The following is a 21,742-nucleotide window of genomic DNA, read 5'->3' as shown; positions in this document are numbered from 1 at the left end:
AAAGCTATTTTTAAATTCAATTAGGGACCCTAACAATCTAAAGCATGAGACGCTATCAATTTCCATCAACTTGTGGTCCAAAACAAAGTCAGAAATTTGGAACTCGGAATCATAAACGCCTGCCCTGTCAATGCCTTCCATTCAAATGCAATTACTGCTCCTGGAATGAGGTGGGAGTAGGACTTGAGATAGGCTTTTAAATCATTTTAAAGGTTACATTTCCTAGTACAAAGTTATTCCACAGAAGTTACTCAAAGGCTTCTAAGATTAATCAACTACTCAACCCACACAGAGTGGAGTCATCTAGGTTAACCATTCAGTAAAGGCTTCCCTGGTTGCTCAGTTCTCTTGCTTTGATAATAGCTGTGCATTCACATAATTCAGTATATTGAACTCTGTATCTAAACTCTAAAGAAATAAAATGCTGGTTTGTCAAGAAAGTATATTATCTTCTTGAAAATCTTCAAATGTTCTCTCTTTCCTGAATTCCTTAAACACACTCAAACCTTTCCCATGTTAAAACAAAATAATACAAAACAAACAAAACAACCTCCCTGACCCATACTTTCAACCTGGACTTTGGCCTTTCTGGAGCTATTGTGTTTCCACACGTTCTATCACCCATATCATTCTGGATTCTCCATGAAAATAGCTCTTAACTAGGTAGCACAATGACATCCACACTGTTAAATCCAATAGAATTATTTCAGTACTCATCCTACTGAAACTGTCAATAATATCTGGAGCAGTATCTGGTACAGTCCTTTTTTTAAAAAATATATTTTTATTGATTTTGAGAGGACAGGAGAGGGAGAGAAAGATAGAAACATCAATGATGAGAGAGAATCATTGATCCAGTGCCTACTGCATGCCTCACACTGGGGATCGAGCCCGCAACCAGGGCACGTGCCCATGACCGGAATCAAAACTGGGACCATTCAGTTCACAGGCCGATGCTCTATCCACTGATCCAAACCAGCTAGGGCCAGTCCTTCTTCTTAAAACACTTTTTCCCTGGCATCCATGACATCACTGACCTTTTCAATTTGTTTCTTCTCTCACCCGTTTTCTCTCAGCCTGATAATCTCCCTACTCTCTTTGCCCTTTGACCTCTCCCCTAGACTGTCTTATAAGTGACACAGTCTCACTCTGACTTACTCTGACATCACCTGTGGAGAAAAGTCTACTCAAGCTGAATGCACATTCCCACCCCACCAGACTGGCTGGCCTCCAGCGATCCCTGAGTCATGCCCTTTTCATCCATCTGACCTTTCCTCTTAAATCTCTACTCAGGAAAGCGCATTCAGATTACATTTCAACATCCCTTCTATGAAAACAAATATAAACTAGTATGCTTGCTTCTAACTCCCTTGTTCAAGCTCCAGTGTATATTTTTATTTTCAAATGGTCTTGGATTGTGTATCACACTTGAAATTGAACAGGTCTAAAATGTCAACTCATGGTCAGCCTCAAACTATATTCAGCTATTCCCCATAATTTCCTAATTTCTATATTTTCCCAACTAATTGAGCTTGAAAATTAATGACAGTCCTGCTTCAGATGCATGTCTGACTGCTGCTCCACTTCCATTCAGAGTTAGCCCTGGGCTCAGACCCTTCGCTCAATCCTGAAACCCTAAAGAAAACCTTCAGCATCTCCATTACCCACACTTGGCACAGCTCTTTGTACTGAAAACAAACTTTCATTCTACAGAAGCATGACTGCCCTAACTACCTATTACTATTTGACCTAATAAAAACATCATCTCAACCTTTCATCACTGTACAAAGAAAAAATTAAAATCTTAGAGTATTAGTAGGGTCATAAGATTTGTTCCATTCTTTCCATTTAGCCTATTATTCTGAAGCTGGATTTCTAAATAGTCTCTTCACTCTGATGCCCCACACCCCAAAGCTTCCTGGCCAATCTATCTGTATCTCCATTGTTCTATTTCCTCCCCACCCATCTCCTGAGTAAACGCTAAGCTAATATAAATACTTTTGGGTACTGGCCTAAAACAGCTTGTCTACAAAACCAAAAAATCCAAAGGTGGAGTCCCGACATAACTGATAGCATCTGTCTCTTCAACATGGCCTGCAAAACTGTCAGCTATTATCAGAGAAGCACTCAGATTTGAGGCAGATTGGGAGGTGTTTCTGTGTTACAGGTGTTAAATTGTATGTATTTCAGAACCTTATAAAATCTTTTCTTTGCTCCTCATCAAGTGAACAGGTATAACAATAATTTACTGTTAGGAATAAATTATATAGTTAACCTATTTTCCTAAAGGATGTGCTTTTAAATATTTACTTTCAACCCTAAATTAACACTTACCACTTATACATACTTTGAATAGAAAATTGTTTATTTTTTAAGAACAGATGATTAAATGTTTCAAATAAATAAATATGATTTATAATTGCAGAATGAATTATAATCTGACATATTCAACTTTGACCATGATTGCTCTCCATACACATACACACACCCTACTCTTTGTATTACTGTTGTTCCATGTGGTGTGTTGGCTGAGCAGTGAAATTTATTAAAATCCTAGTTTCCAATGAACTGGCAAATATTGCATCAGAAAGCAGAATTCTAAAGATATTCTAACATGGAATAGAAGACACTGTGCCTCAGAAAACACAACAAAACAGAACATCATCCAAGCAAAATAAGTATTTTGAGGAATGCAATAACATTATCTTGCAAAGTCCCAGAAAATTGGTTTCTGGGAGATCAGATTATTACACAATGGTCATATGATAAAGTCCTATTTATCCTTCTACTAAGATACTAATACTTGTACAGTTATAGGCAACACTGAGAAGTTTATTTGTTTGTTTGTTTATATTTTTATTGGAGGGAGAGGGAGAGAAACATCAATTGGCTGGTTGCTTCCTGCACGGCCCCTATCTGGGATCAAGCCTGCAACCCAGGCATGTGCCTTGACCTGGAATCTAGCCAGCAACCTCTCAGTGCATGAGATTACACTCAACCAACTGAGTCATAGGGGCCAGGGCAACACTGAGAAGTTTTTATGGGGGAAAATGAATAAGATTTTGTAATACTACTAAAACTAAGAATGGATCATTCAATTTCAATTTTCTAATTTTTTTAGGATTGGGAATGTATATTTGAAAAACATACAGAATAATGAGAACACTTAATGGGGTAGTAGGCAGGAGTTCTGAGTTCTAATCCTGCCTCATTTGAGTTTCTTTCTCCCTTCCTTAAGCTCAAATATTAACACTCCCCTTTACCTCCCTTTGAGGATTTCAGCTCTTCCGAGGTTTCAAACATAATGTTAAAGAAGAAGTATAGATGTTGTCCAATTTATATTTCTTTCTTACTTCGGCATTTACTGAACACTCATTATAAACCAGGTACTAGGCTGTGTGCTGGAAATGAAGAGATGAATAAGACAAAGTCTTTGCCTTCAATGAGATTTTTAGTGCAGAAAGACCAAAAAACAGGTCAACTTTGGTATTATTTTGTATGTGGCACGTACTATAGGGACCCAAAAGAGGGACAATTAGCCCAAAATTGGGGCATCAGGATATGATGCCTGAGTTGAGGTCTGAAAAAAATGTGCACAGATCAAGAAGGCAAAGAAAGTTATGAGAACATTCCAGTCTAAAAAGAAGCAAAGGCACTCAGCTGTGTCACTTAACCATGTGTGCAGGGACCTCTACGCCTTGCAGCAAAGGCACAATTTCAAGTTCAAGGAGTTAGGTCAGAGTTTGTAGATGATGCGGAAAGAAAAGGAAGCCGTTAGGTCAAAAATATATATTTTTACCATTTTATACCAGTGATTCTCAAGGAAGGAGGGGCGGGACATGTGTGAACTACCTAGTGGGCTTTTCAAACTGTCCTGCTCCATTGTGGTCCATCCCTTTGATGGCTGTGCGCCCCATCTGGACTGTCTCCCATAGAGTCACGGCTGTACTCCTCCTTACTGAGGGTATGAGGCCTGTCCCCATGGTATGTTGTGAAAAACAGCTACACTATGAACACAAGGGTAAATACGCTGAAAAGAAGGGAGAGAGAAGTCTAAAAAGGAGACAGAGAAAGATCACAGAGATTAGAAGCCAAGAGAATAGTCTAAAGAAAGGGAAGGAGAAAGAACCAGTAAAATCAAAGGACTGGGCTTAAGTCTCCCCATATGTCCAAAGACTTCCTAAAGAGCTTGTTAGCATCCCAAAGTCAACACGTCTAAAATCAATTCATCGGCTTTATCTATGGTAATAATTCTTACATAATTGAACTAAAGAATTTTGCAGTATGGAGAGAATAGAAAGTATAATGTTTTAAAAAATATATACAGTATACTAGATATAAAATGATGGCCTTTGGAGAAGTCATATATATCTAGCTATATAGCTTCCAAATACAGGGCATCCCAGGCTGCCTGTGGACTGTTTTTCTTACCTTTCCAGTCTCATTTCTCCTAATTTAGCTTCTTAGCAACAACAAATGGTTTATGGTTCTCTGAACAAAATACATGATGTCATAAACTCCTTCAGCCTTGAATGCCTCCCTCAAATCCCTAACCTAATCGTATCTTTCAGGTCTCTATGGAGGCATTGCCTTTTCAAGGAAGCGAACATTCCTGACCCCTCCCAGTGTGCTCCTTAATGATGATGATGAAAACAGAAGCTAACATTCCAAGTATTTCCTCTGGGCCAGGCTGTGTTCTAACTCCACTAAATGCAATATCAACTAAACTCCTCTTCACAGCAATCCTATGAGTAGGTACTAACAATATCCCAGTTTATAGATAAGACACTGACACATAAAGAGGTTAAGAAACCTACCCAAGGACATATCACCAGTCAGTTGTAAAGCCAATTTTTGCACCCAAGCAGGCTGGTTCCAGAGCCTGTACTCTAATCACTAGGGTATACTGCCTCTGTGTGATTCGTTATTGCTATGTATACGATATTCCTGATTCTCTTGTTCAGCATCTGTGGGCAATGAGCTGCTGGGATTGGCTATGCATTTCTTTATAAATACTGAATCTGTCAACATGAAGGGTCTATTATCAAAGATTCCTGAAAAGCAAAAAATCTCTTCTAAAAATATCTTTGTTGAAATTGAATTTTTATGAAACTATATAGCTATAGCTGGGACACACCTAAAATGTGTTAGGATTTGTCATTCCTATGATAAGTAGCTTAGAACCTAATGAAAACCCTTGGTCATTTCAATGTCATATACTGTTAATTATTTCAAAGGTCAAGAATCTTAAAACATTTAATCTTAAAACTACACCTGGGTGATAGAATCAGAAAAGTAAAGTATTTTGAAAATATTTACTTAAACAAAACAAGTAAAAATCTACTAATTAAAAAAACCTTTAAATAAAATGTGTATTTGCCCACATGGTACTTTTTTTTCTACTATATATGAAGTACTTTTTTAAAAGAACATTTTTTTAAATGAACATGTGCACACATTCTATTTTTCAGTGCTAGAGGAGTAGGATAAAGTGATTTGGAATAAAAATTTTATCACTTACTAACTCCTGGGAAACTCTTTGAAGCTAATGTAATGGGCATCGCTGTAAATTAACAACAACAAAAAAAACTCAGACACAGTCCAGTCTTTCAATAATTTAGTGTCTTATAGGGAAGAAAACCAAAACCAGGTATAGGTGTGAGAATTGTTTTAAAAATTTAGTAGGTAGTGCTTCAAAACAAATCTATATAGTAATAAGAAGACCCCTGTCTCAAGCACAGTTGTAATACCAATATCTGATGTGGTGGTGGAATGGCCAGTAAATTCGCTTTCTCTGAGGATTTTATAAGCAAAAATATCAGTGGTTAGTAGCATAGGCTGTGGAGCCAGAATTGTCTGGGTTTACATCTCAATTCTATCACACACCAATTGACTTTGGTGGCTTCACTTAACCTCTCTGTGCCTCAGTTTCCTTATTCACAATTTGATAATTACATATTGTTCACAGAATTACAGTGCTGTTGGGAGGATTAAATGACTTCATGTGAGCAAAGCAGGTAGAACAATACCTGGTACACAGAATGAATCTAACTACATAAATCAAGACAACTTAAAAAGGAGTATCTGATGGAGCACATGTCAGTCTATGTGTACTCAAGCCTTAGTGTACCCACAGTGAAAGACAGATTAAAACATGCCACCAACCTACTATCTCAATCATGGGGCTGAGTCAATCCTTACCTTTGTATAAGCAATGGACCGCCATATCTTAGCGGTCTTTTCCAAACTTGATCAGCAAAAAAGTCCTTAGTGCTCTTACTAAAACACTGTGAAATGATTAATATGTAATTCCATCATTGGAACCACAAAATGCCCCTTTACTTGTCAATAGTATTTATGTGCAATACAAAGTCGCAAACAGGAACACCATTTATTCTGAAAAAAACACACATAGTCAAACTGGGCATGGTTAGCTAATTTTGAAGTTCCCAGTTAATATTTTACTATTCATTTGCTCATTTTACTGTAAGAAGAACAGACATAAGTGATGAAGACTAAAGAAAAACGTAAAACAAAAAGAAAAACATAGAACTGAGAAAATTTTAGCTATTAAATCTCCCCATTGTTATTGTATTTTATTGACAGTATTACAGGTGTCTCCCATTCTCCCCCTTTGCCCCTCTCCAACCTGCTCCCACCCCACCCCACCTTAGACCTTCACCACATTAATGTCTATGTCCATGGGCTATACATATATGTTCTTTGTCTAATCTCTTCCCGACCCCCACCCCCAACCCCCTCCTCTCTGAGACTGTAAGTCTATTCCATGTATCCACACCTCTGGAGCCCGTTCAGGACTTGCTGTCCTGGAATCCAGATGCTATGTCTGTTCATCAAAACCCTTCCTGGTATTGCCCTATTCTATTCCAAGGTATGAGATTTCTTCTCAACCAAGGACCCCAAACATTCTATACAGCAAGAGACCTGTGTGTAGAGTTCATGAGGCAGCGTTGCTGAAAGAACTGAATCATAGAATCTTGGAACTGAAACTTACTTTGGAAATTCCTAATCCACACCTTTCACACCATTTTATAGAAAAAGCATCCCCCAGGAAACCCAAGTCCCCTAGCTGGCTGGCAGCAGAGCTGACGCTGTTTTCCTTTTAATTTGCCATCTACCAGTCTTATGCTTGTTTGTTTAACTACAGTGCACTGCCAAGGAAACAGACTTAACTTTAAAACTGAAAATCAGAAAAAAACAACACCATTTCAGGTCACAACCTTAAATAGTAGCAACGAAAATGAAAACACCAAACTCTGAATAAATATGTACCTAGACAATGGCATTTTTATCTAGATTCAAGCAATCAAAATAAAATAAACCTACAACTGGCTAAATGCTATAGCTTAACAGCAAAGTTATGGGTAGGACACTGTACAATATATTTAGTCATCTTCATTTGTGCTTCATACTTCTCATGCCCCCAAGCCCCGTCTGGGACAGAATTTGTGATAATGTCAGGATTACGAGGGACTCACCATCCATATATTTGTGGTGAGCCATAAGCGTGAGTCCGTATGTAAGAGGGAGAAACAAAGATGGAAAAAGAAAGAGGGTTTATAGAACTATATATCATTTATATATATTGATTTTCCTCTTTCTTCATATGTTGCTTATGAAGCTGCATTCTTACATCAGAAATAGATTCACACATGATATTAAAAGTAAGCAAATAATAAAAACTTTTATTAAAATTCCATAAGCAATTTCAAGTAGGATTGATATGCAAATATTACTATTCTTTATAATAAGTAAATAGCAAATGGAAAATAAGAGGTTTGGGACATAATAAGCAAATTCAAATGCAAAAACAAAACAAGTGGATTTCAATTGCATCCAATTATTTCACTCAATCACCTAAAAATGAAGATCTTCTCAAGAAAATTGCATTGCCTTTCCAACTCCTTGGAGATCCAGTTTAGTTAACAGCCTAACTATGCTTCAGAGATGACCATGTAGCTAACATGTCAAACTAATTTTAAAGTGTCAATCATGTTCCCTTCAATCTAATTAGTTTGGAAAGTAGTGTCACTGACCTGGAACCACGCCGACCCTTTATTATCATATTATTTGATCAACCTAACACTTTACCTCAGTTGAATTTGAGACACCTGTAACCAAAATGTAATATCCTTTCTCCCATACATTACTGGTAACTCTCTGTACAATTTTCTATTTACAACTCAATTTATCTCTATAAATAAGCACGGCCAATTTCACAGAGACATCCGCAGAATTTCCCTTATTTAAGATTTCCTGGCAATTAAAATAGAAATGTAAAGGGAATAACAAAAATATATACATATCAGGTGGAATATTTGAGATTTTTTGAAGCTCAAGAACGGCTGAAAGTGGGAAAGAGGAAGAATGGAATAACAGATATGCCAGGAGAAATCTGGAACCTTCAACGTGGGAGACGACTATTCCTTTTTTAATATAATACAGCAAGCCATGTTTATAAAAAAAAGTCTGTACGTTATAAACCCAATGTCATCACATGGGTTTATGTTATAATAAAGAAAAGGTTTCTCAGGCTTGTAATATTTAACCCGACTTTAATGTGACCAAGTGCAGGATGCGGCCCAGTTGAAGGAGGTAATAACTGGTTCCTGAGAGGAGCTAAAGGCCAGACCACAGTGAGCCTGGAATGGGCTGGGCGGCTGGAGGGTGCTAGTCAGTCCAGCAACAGAGCTCACCTGGCCCTCTCCCTGGCAAGAAAATAAAATTACCAAATCTTTTTCCGGCTTGGTTTTGCATATTTAGGAACTGATTTGCAAGCAGGTGATCTTACCTCTGAACCACAGAATAACATAGTAAGCCAGGAACAGAAAAAAATAATCACATACGTTTGTGTGCCACCACAACGTTGTGTTCATATTTTTACATGTGGTATTAAAAAAGTACAGAGCAGTGGTTCCCAACCTTATTTTGGCCATGCCCCACCTAAGCACCTCTAAAATCCTGATGCCCCCCCGCAACACACACACACACACTGTAACATATAATTCACGTGGAGGAAGCCTAGCAGGCCATTAACTTGGTCTAAACAAGCTTCCAAAGAACATGGAATCCATGAAAGAGAAAAATAAAAGAACAAAAGGACAGTTGAAGTACTGAGGAAGAAATCACTATGCAATTGTTTAAAAAAAATAATAATATGAAGTGATATGAAAAAATAGCAAACAAAGTTTCAAAACATATAATAGAGAACTTAAATACATAAATATGTCACAATATATATTTATATATTGTATATGAGGCCTCTAGAACCATAAGAAATGCAAAAAATTCAGTTAATAACTCATTCTTGAATCGCCCCCCCTTAAAAATCAAATTGCCCCCCTGTGGGGCATGGGCCCCACGTTGGGAACCATTGGTCTAGAAGTTATATTTAAAGTGATGACCATTCCCTCTAGCAGACAATAAGCAGGATGTCAGCTGCCCAGGCTTCCTTTCACAGCCTGTGTTCTCCTTTGGGGACTGAGGCTGCATTTTACCAAAATCCCCATTTGTCTTACAGATAAGCGAGATTCTTCTTGTATGTTTGCTTGAAAAAATAATTATTAGTGAATATGGTTTCATACATAGTCAAGCAAAATATGTATGTATCTCAAACTTACCTTCAGGTGAGGAGCCTGGCTTTTGGGAAAAGACTGCATTCACTTTACTCTTCTTATTGATATCACTATTTACAGACAAGCTGGACTGAATTTTTCTATGCATTTTTTGAGAAACAGGTGCTGAAAGTCTTCGATTATCCACAGACACATGTTTGGCTCCATGGTGAATTCCATTTCCGTTGCTCAGACTTTTGTGGCAGTTCTTTGTCTTGTCTATGTCCTCCTCATTTGGTTCTTGTGCTGAAGTTTGAAGCTGAGGCAAGCGCTGAGGTTGGGCTAAGTCAAAAAGCAGGAAAAGTTTATCAGGTTAAAAAGGAAATTAATATTTTTAAATAATTCAAATACACTCAGTAACAGACTGTTTTAAATTTTATCCATAATATTAAAAATGAAAGCAAAAAGAAAGTAAAATACTAATACATATGGGTATAATAATGATTGGAAAATATCCTATCCTATATAATAAAAGGCTAATCTGCAAATCGACTGAACAGCGAAACAACCGGTCTATATGACGTGCACTGACTACCAGGGGGCAGAAGTTCAATGCAAGAACTGCCCTCTGGTGGGTCAGTGCACTCCCACAGGGGGAGCACCACTCAGCCAGAAGCCGGGCTCACGGCTGGTGAGCACAACGGCGGTGGCAGGAGCCTCTCCCGCCTCCGCGACAGCGCTAAGGATGTCAGACTGACGGCTTAGGCCTGCAGGGAGCGCAGGCTAGGCTGAGGGACACCCCTCACCCCCGAGTGCACAAATTTTGTGCACCAGGCCTCTAGTATAACAGAAATAATAAAGAATAAATGTAGAGAAAATATCCTTACTAAAGGGGAAAATGAAAAAGGGAGTCATCAAAAGTGACTTTATGAAAGGGGCATAAAAACAGAAGGGAAAAATGTTTTGTTTTTAAGAAAATTAAAGTTAGAAATCTGAAAAAACAATTTGACACTCATTCAGAAAAAGTGGATTCTTGACTGGCTTATTTCACTTAGCATAATGCTCTCCAGTTCCATCCATGCTGTTGCAAATGGTAAGAACTCCTTCTTTTTTACCACAGCGTAGTATTCCATTGTGTAGATGTACCACAGTTTTTTAATCCACTCATCTGCTGATGGGCACTTAGGCTGTTTCCAAATCTTAGCTATGGTGAATTGTGAAATAAGCCAGTCAGAGAAAGATAAGTATCACATGATCTCACTCATTTATGGAATATAATGAACAACATAAACTGATGAACAAAAATGGATCCAGAGACAGAGAAACATTGATCAGACCATCAAACCTTAGAGGGAAAGTAGGGGAGGGTGGGGGTAAGGGTGAGAGATCAACCAAAGGATGTGTATGCATGCATATAAGCCTAACCAGTGGACACAGACAACAGCGGGGTGAGGGCATGAGTGGGGGGGATGGGGAGGTAATGGGTCCTACCAGACCGCTGTACCGATTTTTAGGTAATTTCCATACAAAGGTGGAATACTGGCGCTAGATGAAAGGTAGATGAAAGGTAGACCTATTTTCTACAATGTCTCCAAGTTCCATTTTATCCTAACCACTTGTTTGCATGTAACAAACATTTTTCTATATCATGTTGGTTTTTTCTCTTTAATGCTCAGGATCCCAGGTATAGGGGACAGTTAGGTTCAGGGCCTCAGGTCAATAAAGACATTTTTTAAAAAATTGAATTCTTTTCTATGTACCAGGTCTTTTTTCTGATGCCAAAGACACAGAAGTATTATCTCGCTATCCCTGATAATGGTTAACTACTCCATTATCTTTTGAAATAAAAGGAAAAGAACAATGGATTCGGGTATGAAAGCTGGACAGTATAGAGAAATACTGTGGGGTGCAGCGTTCGATGTTTGATGCCCACTTCCCAGCAGACCATGGGGCCAACAGTGCAGCAGTGAGGTTTTCATTAGAGAAGCCCCTATGAACATACAGGCATAACCCTTAGCTGGGTAACTCTTGGGAGGATCTCTGTGCTGACAATAGATTTTTCATTTAAATTAGCCAAAATGGATTCTGGGTATTGAAGCTTAGAGCTCTGATCTCCCAAAAAAAGCTGTTTACACTGGTTAAATAATGAGATTATTTACTAATATTCTTAAGCAATGCTATCAATGAAAGCATTTCTTCAGTTAAAAACAACAGCAACAGCAAAAACATTCATTGTCAAAATTTACTTTTATAATTTCCTGGAATTTCAGATTCTAAAACTGCTGTTATAATTAGTCTTTTTAACTTATGATTATGAACAGTTAAAAAATATAAATTAAGTCTGAATACTAAGAACTCTTCAACTTAGAAAACATAATGTATGAAAGCCACAACAGTTATACTGGTACATGGCATTGATCATGTCTAAAAGGGACTGATTATCTGTGATCTAGGGACTAGCTAAGACTTGGTATATATTTTTGACAAAGAGGACAGTTTGCATTTGATTAGGGCTTTAGCACACATTGTTTACTTCTGTCCTTGTTCAATATCAAAATATTCTATTTATGTACCACATGATCTCACTCATTCATGGATAATAAAGACCATTATAAACTTATGAACAAAAATAGATACAGAGGCAGAGCTGCCTCAAACAGACTGTCAAACTGCAGCGGGAAGGCCGGGGAGGGTAGGGGGGCAGAAGAGGGAGGTAAGAGATCAACCGAAGGTCTTGTATGCATGCATATAAGCATAACCAATGGACATAAGACACCGGGGGGTAGGGGAGGCCAGGGGATTGTCAAGGGTGGGGGGGAAAAGGAGACATATGTAATACCCTTTGTAATACTTTAAGCAATAAAAAATAAATAAATAAATAAATAAATAAAATATTCTATTTATGAATGTACAGATTTCAAGAAAAAGACAAATTTCTTTTACTTAATAAGCATGGTTTCACATCAAGTCTATTAACATTAATACCTGATTTATAAAACTAATATATGAATCCCTCTTAGCATTTTTCAGTGATTTAGTAAAGAACAAAGGAAAATAATTGTCAAAAATTAAATATTTGTGAATATTACAAATTAATAGTTGTAAAATATATCAAATTTTTTTTTCTCCTAACTTCTGATGAAAAGAGGAAGAGGTTACTTCTCTACGTAAAAGCTCTACACACCCTTCTTCTAACTAAAATTGGCAGTCCAGGCATCTGCAAAAGGAAAGCTATTTCTTATGGGTGAATAACCATTTGATCTAGAGATTAATTTGCTGCTCCTGTAACTCCTTGTATCAAGGAGAATGACATCCTAATGACTGCTATTGAACATACAGCTAGTTATACATATTTATTTAAAGGGATGCCAAAGAAGACAGTTAAAGAGAGTTAAAACTAATTTGGTGTTCTTTTTAGAGCACTTTCCAGTAATCTCGCCAATAAATGGAATGTGTTGGGCCACTTTTTCTCTGAAAATAACTCAAGCAATCTGAGAGCTCAGTTAAGTTGAAATGTCATTGACCAATGCTGGGGAGACTTCTTATCAATCAAAAATGTACTGTCATATTCCATAATCTAACATGAATTTAAAATCACTATGTACTGGTAACAGTTAAACATTCTCAATAATTAAAAATAAAGATGGTAAAAGAGAACTATATCTTGCCACCAAATTCTAAAATTGACAGATCCTGTCTTTTTCTATGAAAACTGACTATATGCAACTTACTGGATATGGCTGGAGTGATATTCTAACACATCCTTAATGATTTGCCTACATTTCAGTTTTCAATGATACCTATTTCGGTTGGCAGACAAAGGATAGCACGTTAATTTTTGTTTCACTGTCACCTAATTATTTTTACTATAGTTTGTATTATGATCTAGTAACCAAGTATTATTTCTTCATTTTAATTTTTTCACATTAAAACTTTCTTAGTTTTATGATTTTGTCAGATGCATGTACTATATAAGTCAGATTAAAACTGGATAAATCCTAGATATAGTAGATATCTCAACAGACATTTATTTCCACTTCCATTGATCATTTTTCACGGATGTCATTTGAATCTTACAGTAAAATTCACCTGAAAGTCAGAAACATGATTTTATTCTTGGATAAAGAACAAAAACATCTGATTAAAAAAAAAACATAACTACTTGGCTTTAGACAGATTTCTTTTTCTTATTGTGTAAAAGTTGTGTATGGCTTTAAAAAAAAAGCAACATGCTAATATGGGAACGACAACACAATGCCTCTTAAAACACTAGTGATGCCTAGGGACCCTCGCTCTCCCTTTAACGATCCACTGCTCTCATTCAGCTGTCTTTCTTTTTTCAAATCTTTACATATGTGACAGCTCTCAAAAGTAGACCATAGACCATCTGGCATTGTCAGAGGTGTAACTTGTGCAAATTCAGCTCTATTGGGAGCGCACTGCTATCTTCTGCCTGCGTTATAAAGGGACAATAGAATGTAGAACTTAAGATTTGTTTTGAATTATTCATTTTTAGCCTGTATATTCAAGAAATTTTACAAACTCTGCATTTTGTACTACATAATCGCATGCGTTAAAGGTACAAAGAAACTTTTTGACACCTTTTTTCTACAGAAAGCTGGCATTTTGTTTGATATGTGAACATTCGGGCATCTGTTATATCATTCTAAACAGGCTGGAGGCTTCTACAAAAGACCCCATTTTAAACTTACTCTATATGGGCAAAAAAATGTATTCTTGATATTCAGTAACAAATGCAAAACACATCAAAAATTTAAATACCAGTTATATGAACATTCAGCATCTTCAAACCTTGATAGCATTGGTAACCCGATTATCATATGTATTGTAAAGAATTTTTTTAAATCATTGCTCATACAATGCAGCATGATTGTAAGTTTAAGATCCATAATGAATAGTTACAAATGTCTTAAGAAACCCTGTGCTTTCTAGGTTCAAATGTTTTCAATCAGGAAGGAAGCCAATAGAATTAGATCTACTGATTTTCAATAATAATAATAAATATGGGAGTAATGAGTCAATAGCATGAAATTCTTTTGATCATTTTTTTTAAATGTGTGATATTGTAGCTTAGTAATAACTATACTTGGAACTGTGCCTATTGGAGAAGCAACAAAAGCAACATTTTTCCATGGCATATAATCTATTACCATGTGCAAATCACCTGCAGTTGCTGGTCTCTTTACATAAAATTTAATAAAACTACAAAGAATTATGCCATTTATTTCAAAAGGTCGTTGTACAAAAAAAGTCAAAATTAAAACCTTAGAATTTAAAATCGTCAGGAACAAAATGATCTAAATAGAATATTTGGGGGAAGGGGAGTAAAAATGACTTGATGCAAATTGAAATTATTTTTCCCAAAGATGGTTATAAGCTTTTACTGGGTACCCAGTAACTCTGCTACTTTGAAGTCACTATGAGACTGAGACAAACACAAACACACACATAAACACACACACAATGGTAGAGATTTTATTTATATACACACATATATAAAAAAAACTTGTATTATGTATATATATAATATGCATGTATGTACACTAACAATATGCACAAATATAATAAAACTATATTATTATATTTTTTAATGTAAATTTAGGCTAAAATAAATGTGTTAATGGGCAACTCTGTTCATCAGCTTGTTGCAAACCTTTCTCAGTGGGCAGACTTTGAGTGGCCCCTGCATCCTAACACCTACACAGTCCGGAAGCTCCTGGCATTTTCTACCTCCGTCTCCTTAGTTCCACTCCAAGGGCTTCCAGAAATTTTGTATTCACCTCTTGAACTTCCGAACTCTTTCATCAGATACTGTATCCCATATTCATTTTATTTACTGTATATATTAACATATGAAAAATATTTTGGAATTGTGACTTTTGGGGAACATTAACCAATTTGAGAATACCAGTCCAATTCTGTGACTGTATGACAGTGAATGTGCAGGATGGAGGGGATTTTCTTATGATGATATCATATACCTAATAGTATTTCAACAGTAATTCAGTTTTCACTATTGCAGACTAAATCACTGTGGCAGGGGTTGGAGATACTTCTTCCCAAAACAAGACAATAAAATTTAAGAACTTGTTTGGAAAATCAATCATTTTTCTGCATTTGAAAAAAAAGTAGAAAGTACTTAAGCATGTTTAAGTCAAACCTGGAAGGGGGAGACTACTAGCTTTCCCACAAATCCATTCTTCCCAGTGTTCTGGGCTCTCGGCTAACCCATGTCCCAGCTTTCCTTGCACTTGTTTCAGTCATGTATCCGTGTGAGCTCTAAGTAATGAAAGCAGAAATTACTTCTGCCACTTCTAGTTCTTGGCCTTCCGACTTGAGTGTGCTCTGTCTATGCAATCTTTCTTGCCCTTGGCAGCAGCCCAGCTGTGACCACACCTGAGGGCACTATCTTAAGGGATGCTGGAGAAACCAGACAGCGGGCGTCTGCCCGTCAGCGGGAAGGAGAGCCTCTCACCAACGAGGAATGGTCACCTCGTACTATTACATAAGAAATATACCCTTCTTTAGCCATGAGATGAATGCTGGGATCCACTGCTAGAACACTTTGATAGCTTCCACCCAGGCCTTCTAACAACTATGTACGGTCTCTATACATACACTTAAACTACCCCCAGCCCAAGTGACCTAGAAAATAGCACATTCACTAGAAAAAAAAGAAACAACACAATATATCAGTAGCAGAATGAAGACCACCACCAAATCCACAGACTGTGGTAGAACTCAGCAAGCAGCAGCTCAGCTGTACAATGTAGGAGCTGATTACCACTGAGGGAGGCTAAAGCATCATGGAATTTGGAGGGAAGGTACTCAGCCCTCCTCTGCCATTTGAAGACAACTTTCTAACTCCCTCACATTCCTCTCCTCGCCATGGCTGGGAGGAAGCCAGGCAGGTGGCTAACCTTCCCGTTTGCTTAGGACAAAGGGAGGCGCTGGGACGCAGAACTTTCGGTTTTAAAGCGAGGACAGTCCCAACCAAAATGGACGAGTTGGTCACTGATATCAGGAGCAAATGTGCACAACTGCTCTCCTCAAACAACAGACGGTGGGACACGCATAGGCTTTGGACAGGACTTATTATGGTTTGAATTCTAGACCAGTGATTCCTGGTTCTGTGAACTTGAGAAACTTACTTCATCACGCTGGTCATTTGGATCATCACTGACAAATGAGAGCAAATGACAGAGCCTTGTGTGAATGGGTTAGTTTAACTTCCCACTTTCATACCATTTTTTTGCCCTTTCCTACTTTTCTGCCATTTATTTCTGATTTACTATTTGGCTTTCATTTTTTATTCTATGTTATCAGGGTTTTTTTAAAAATGTTTTTTCTATACAGCAACCCAAACCTTCTTATAAATGAACAAGTGTCAAATAAATACACAAACATTACCTTCATTTTTTTTTCAGAAAGAAATGACTTGATAGAAAAATAAAATCGAAAGATTAAGAAATTCAGTCAGACTTTTTCTTTTAAGATTTGCATGTATTACTGAAAAGTCCCTATACAGTAAGCCAATGATAACAAAAATCTTTATTTTATCTTCTCCGAGTGTAACTTTACTCTAATGCTTGTTTTTTATTTATCTTTATTGTTGAAAGTATTACAGATGCCCCCTTTTGTTCCCCATCGACCCCTTCTAGCCTAGCTGCACTTTCCCACTCCCCCCTGCCCCCAGCCTGTACCATGCTATTTTCTGTGTCCATAGGTTATGCATATGTGTATTTAAGTTCTTTGATTAATCTCTTCCCACCCACCCAACCCCACCTTCCCTCTGAGACTCATCAGATTGTTACATGTTTCTACGTCTCTGGATCTATTTTGTTCATCAGTTTATTTTGTTCCTTAGATTTCACATATGAGTAAGATCATGTGATACTTGTCTTTCTCTAACTGGCTTATTTCACTTAGCATAATGCTCTCCAGGTCCCTCCATGCTGTCTCAAAGGATAAGAGATCCTTCTTGGTCATAAATGTACCGCAGCATTTTATCCACTCATCTACCGATGGGCACTTGGGCTGTATCTAGATCTTAGTTATTGTAAACTGTGCTGTTATGAACACAGCAATGCATACACTCTTTCTGATTGGTGTTTTAGGTTTCTTAGGATATATTCCTAGAAGTGGGATCTAATGCTTGTTTTTATCCTCAAATGAATGACAAGTTTGGCCTTATTTAATGTCAGCTATTGTATATTATTGTTTCTAGTTAATTTATCAGGATTACATGAGTCATATATTTGAGAATAGAATATTGTCAAGTTTACGTTAGCAGATTTTATTATGGATTGCTGTCTGCAAGTTTTATTTATATATTAAAAGATCATACCAGGATTTGTATTTGCTACAATATCCTTTTTTCTTTGACTTAACTGTCAAAGTTGCCCTCTGCTTACATTTATAACTCTATAATAATTATATCTAAATGAATGTATATATACCTATATTTTACAGAAAATAAATAGCCTAAAGTGTGTTTTTTGTATGACAGAAAATGTATTAATTCAATAAAAAGAGAACACAAAGAAATAATCTTCCAGCAACCTGTTGTACATACTGAAAATTTTATAACTTGGTAACTTTACAAGGGATAATACCTTAATTATCTTTTGAAGAATCGCTCCTGAGTTTTCTCATAGGTAATAATGGGCATATTCAGGACAAATATTTTTTAAGCTATAAAAGGCATTTCTTTTGTTTTTGAATGAATCCATTAGTGGGCAAGCAAAAGTGTGAAAAGTACTTAGTGAAAATCAGCAGCCATCAGTCCTTGGGCCACAGATCCTATGTATAATAAGGAAGACTGGAGCTTTAGGGTAACTCTGTAGAAAGCTACTCACATGTCAGTATACTGGGCTTCGTATGGCTTTCAGTAGCTGCTACAATAACACAACAAACGCCATTCTAACTTGCCAAGGTAAAAGCCCACTGAAAAAAGTAGGCAACTTTTAGTAAAGAAAGCTGTTTTTATCTACAAGCAACATAGCCCTAACCAGCAGCAGTCAAATAAGTAAATTGAAGAAGGTACTGCCCTCTGTGCTGACAAATTTCAAAAAGCGTTCCTTGCCTGAGAGCAAGCCTTGGTGAGCAGAGCAAGGGCTGAATTGCCTTTCTGCCATTCACAGATACACAAGCATAAGCAACAGCCCTAGCCAGTGACATGGAACCAAGAAAGTTCAAATCATTGTATATGTTAGCTGAGTTTCAGCAGCCACATTTTTTCTCGCTGATTAGGTAAATGTGAAGTGCTGAAAAATGGAATAGGGAATATTAGGGAGGTGCAAGACCTGTGGAAGCCTAAAGCTCCAGGCTCTCTCAAGTGCCTCACCCGCCCACTGCCCATCAGGGTTCATATAACTCATTCACAAGGGATGCAGCCTGGGGAAGGAGCCGCCATCCTTGGGTCAAGCCTGATCACTCACAGAGGTAGATCTAGTGACAGGAAGCCATTAAATTGAGACTAAAGGAGGTTTAGGGAGCTCAGAGCTCAAAAACCAATGTGGCAAGCAATGGACTACAGTCAAAGATCATTATTTGACACAACTTTTGGTGGCAGTTACCAGAAAATGAAGTCCTCTACCACCATGTCCAAAAAAAAAAAAAGGGGATATTGATGCTAATAAAGATGTTAAAGAAATTATAGTGCTAGAAAAATCCCTAGCTTAGCAAATAAAGGCTCGTGACTTCCACCCTAAAGCAATCCCTGAATCTAAGTCCATATTACCAACAAGAAAAGAACCATTAAGGCCCCTGCAAGAGAATCCTCCTGAAGCCCTTCTCAGAGATGGCTGTGCAGTACACCCAGCAAGAGAAATCTTAGCAGGTAATCCTGGCCAAGTTTAAGGAAGAAACTCAGTAAAGAGATGCTGATGGTAGTTCATGGCCACATCATCTTTCATACTGTCCTTACCCAGGGAATATGGATATTCCTTAGACCAGTACTACACTTGAGAAGTTACAGTGCAACTACCTACCCTATACTTCCTTCACCATTGTCAATTAGATATGCTTTAAGCCATAAGTTGCAGGGTCATAAAGAGCTACATCCAAAATTGATCAAGATCAGATTTTTCAATCATTTCAGGAGAAGAATTCCATCACCCAGAGTCTGGAACAATGACTGCATAACACTCGCTCTAGATGGTTCACCTGGATGTGGCTTTGATTTGTCTCTCATTAGGGAGAGGCAGAGTACACATATGTTTGTTGGAAGGATAACTGGGTCTCATTAGGCAGGAATATTTTAAAAGTATATGTACAGAAACAAAAAGTGTCTATGCAAATACACACACAAAAATCAGTGCTGGTCAGTCAAGAACTGGACCATAATAAACACCTACTCTTCATCCATCCAACATCGTACCCTTTATTCTGGTAGCAGTATAAATTTAGTGACAACAACTCTTCAAAAAATAAAGTGCTTTTAGTTACATACATTTTGTACAGAGAGTTTAACAACACTGGGGATTTGCTGACTTGCCTTTGTTATATAGCGAGCGCCTTAAGGACAAGATTCCGTCTTCTTAGAGTTCCATCAACCTTATCAGGCACATACCTGCTGACAAAGAGCCTTGTGCAATGTTCAGCACCCAGTGGACACCCAGTGAAAATTAACTGATGATGATGAATTATACCAGCTTTTAAGCTGTCACTTGATCCCACTATATAACAACCTTCCTGAATAAATCAAGCAACAGTTTGGTATTCAATACCATTATAAACTCCATCCTTCACCTTCATGAGTCTAGGGAATTGCTGTAAAAGCATAATATGTGGATAGTGGAGTTACAGAAAGGATTCAAAAAAATTCTTTCTGTTATAACAAGGGAATTAAAGATTAAGTTATAGATAGCACCGTATGTATAGGGAAATTCACCAAAAATACTAGTTGTGACATTTTTGTAAATAGCAGGAAAAAAAGCCAGTACCATATTATATATCTAAAAGTCCCCCCCCCCCCGAATAAAAGTAAATCCAACTTCATGCATAAGTAAAACTGGTATCTCCTTGAGGTTAGAGCAGGGGAAATGCAGATGAAACCGCAGAAGATATGGAATCAGACAGAGGGAAGTATGAATTGCTACCTTAACACTTAAAAAGTAAATTTATTTCCAGTAACTTATTCAAGGTAAATCAGAAGAAAAGTAAATTTTGTTCTTATGAATTCCCCAGAGCTTTAGTATAGCTCACAACCTTCAAAGTTCATTGGTGAGTATTTGTTATTAGAATAGCTTTTCATTCTTCAATAAATTCCTTTAAGATATGGTCTGACACCAAGAAACCTTTGTGCTTTAGTCCTAATAGCAATTCTCATTATAGATGAAGTTTTTCTGACATAATTTGAAAATTTACGATTCCAAGCAAAGCTTTAAGAATTGACTCTAAGACAGGGATGGTCTTAATTATCATGTCCAACCTTGATAGGTGATCCTGACATGTTTCCAGCATAAGGAAGTAATGAATAAGCTGCTTATCTGATATAATAACAATATCCAGAAAACTGGTGCAATAAAGTTTTCCAAACCTGCAGAGATATAGTCACATATATAAATATTAAATTATTTTTATTATAAATTGCAGCTTAAAGATAATGGAAAGCTTTCAATATATAAGTAAGTAATAATAACACTATTTGCTCATTATTCTCATCTTGTCTTTTCCTGAGATGAAATCTCTCCCTCCTGCCTCATTACAGGGCTGCTTTAAAATCTGAATGTGAATTTTAGATTGTCTTTCACACAAAAATCAGTGCTGTATCATGGCTATTTTAACCTCTGTGGGAATAAAATATTACCCAAACATCAACACCAGGAAGTGGCTAAACACTAAGGAACAAACTCATTAACCATATTTAAATATTAATACAAGTGAGACTATTTGTACAAACATTTCTTCTTCTAATTTCGCAATAAAACCCACTAAAATCTGTGGAGGTAAGTTTGTCTGCTAACTAAAGTTATTACAAAATACTAGCGGCCTGGTGCACAAATTCGTGCATGGGTGGTCCAGCCAGCCCACCCGATGGGGGCCCATCAGGCCAGGCCGGTGGAGGGAGGGGCCACAGGCAGTTGGCCAGCAGGCCCTGCCCCCAATCAGGGTGTTGGGGGCCTACTGGGAGTGGGGCTGGC

The 21,742-nt window shown here is 37.3% G+C and overlaps 1 protein-coding gene across 1 annotated transcript in view; it reads right to left on the bottom strand.

Annotated features, from left to right (window-relative positions):
* Window positions 1–21,742, bottom strand: part of MDFIC (MyoD family inhibitor domain containing) — an 87,928-nt gene that overhangs the window by 22,373 nt on the left and 43,813 nt on the right. The window contains exon 3 of the mRNA XM_014462163.2: window positions 9,642–9,917. Coding sequence (XP_014317649.1) covers window positions 9,642–9,917 — 276 coding nt within the window. The remainder of the gene's footprint in view (window positions 1–9,641; window positions 9,918–21,742) is intronic.

The sequence above is a fragment of the Myotis lucifugus genome, unplaced genomic scaffold (genome assembly GCF_000147115.1).
Source record: "Myotis lucifugus unplaced genomic scaffold, Myoluc2.0 scaffold_171, whole genome shotgun sequence".
Taxonomy (NCBI): Eukaryota; Metazoa; Chordata; class Mammalia; order Chiroptera; family Vespertilionidae; genus Myotis; species Myotis lucifugus.
The sequence above is the reverse complement of the archived record's forward strand: the minus strand, read 5'-3'. Positions and strand labels throughout refer to the sequence as shown.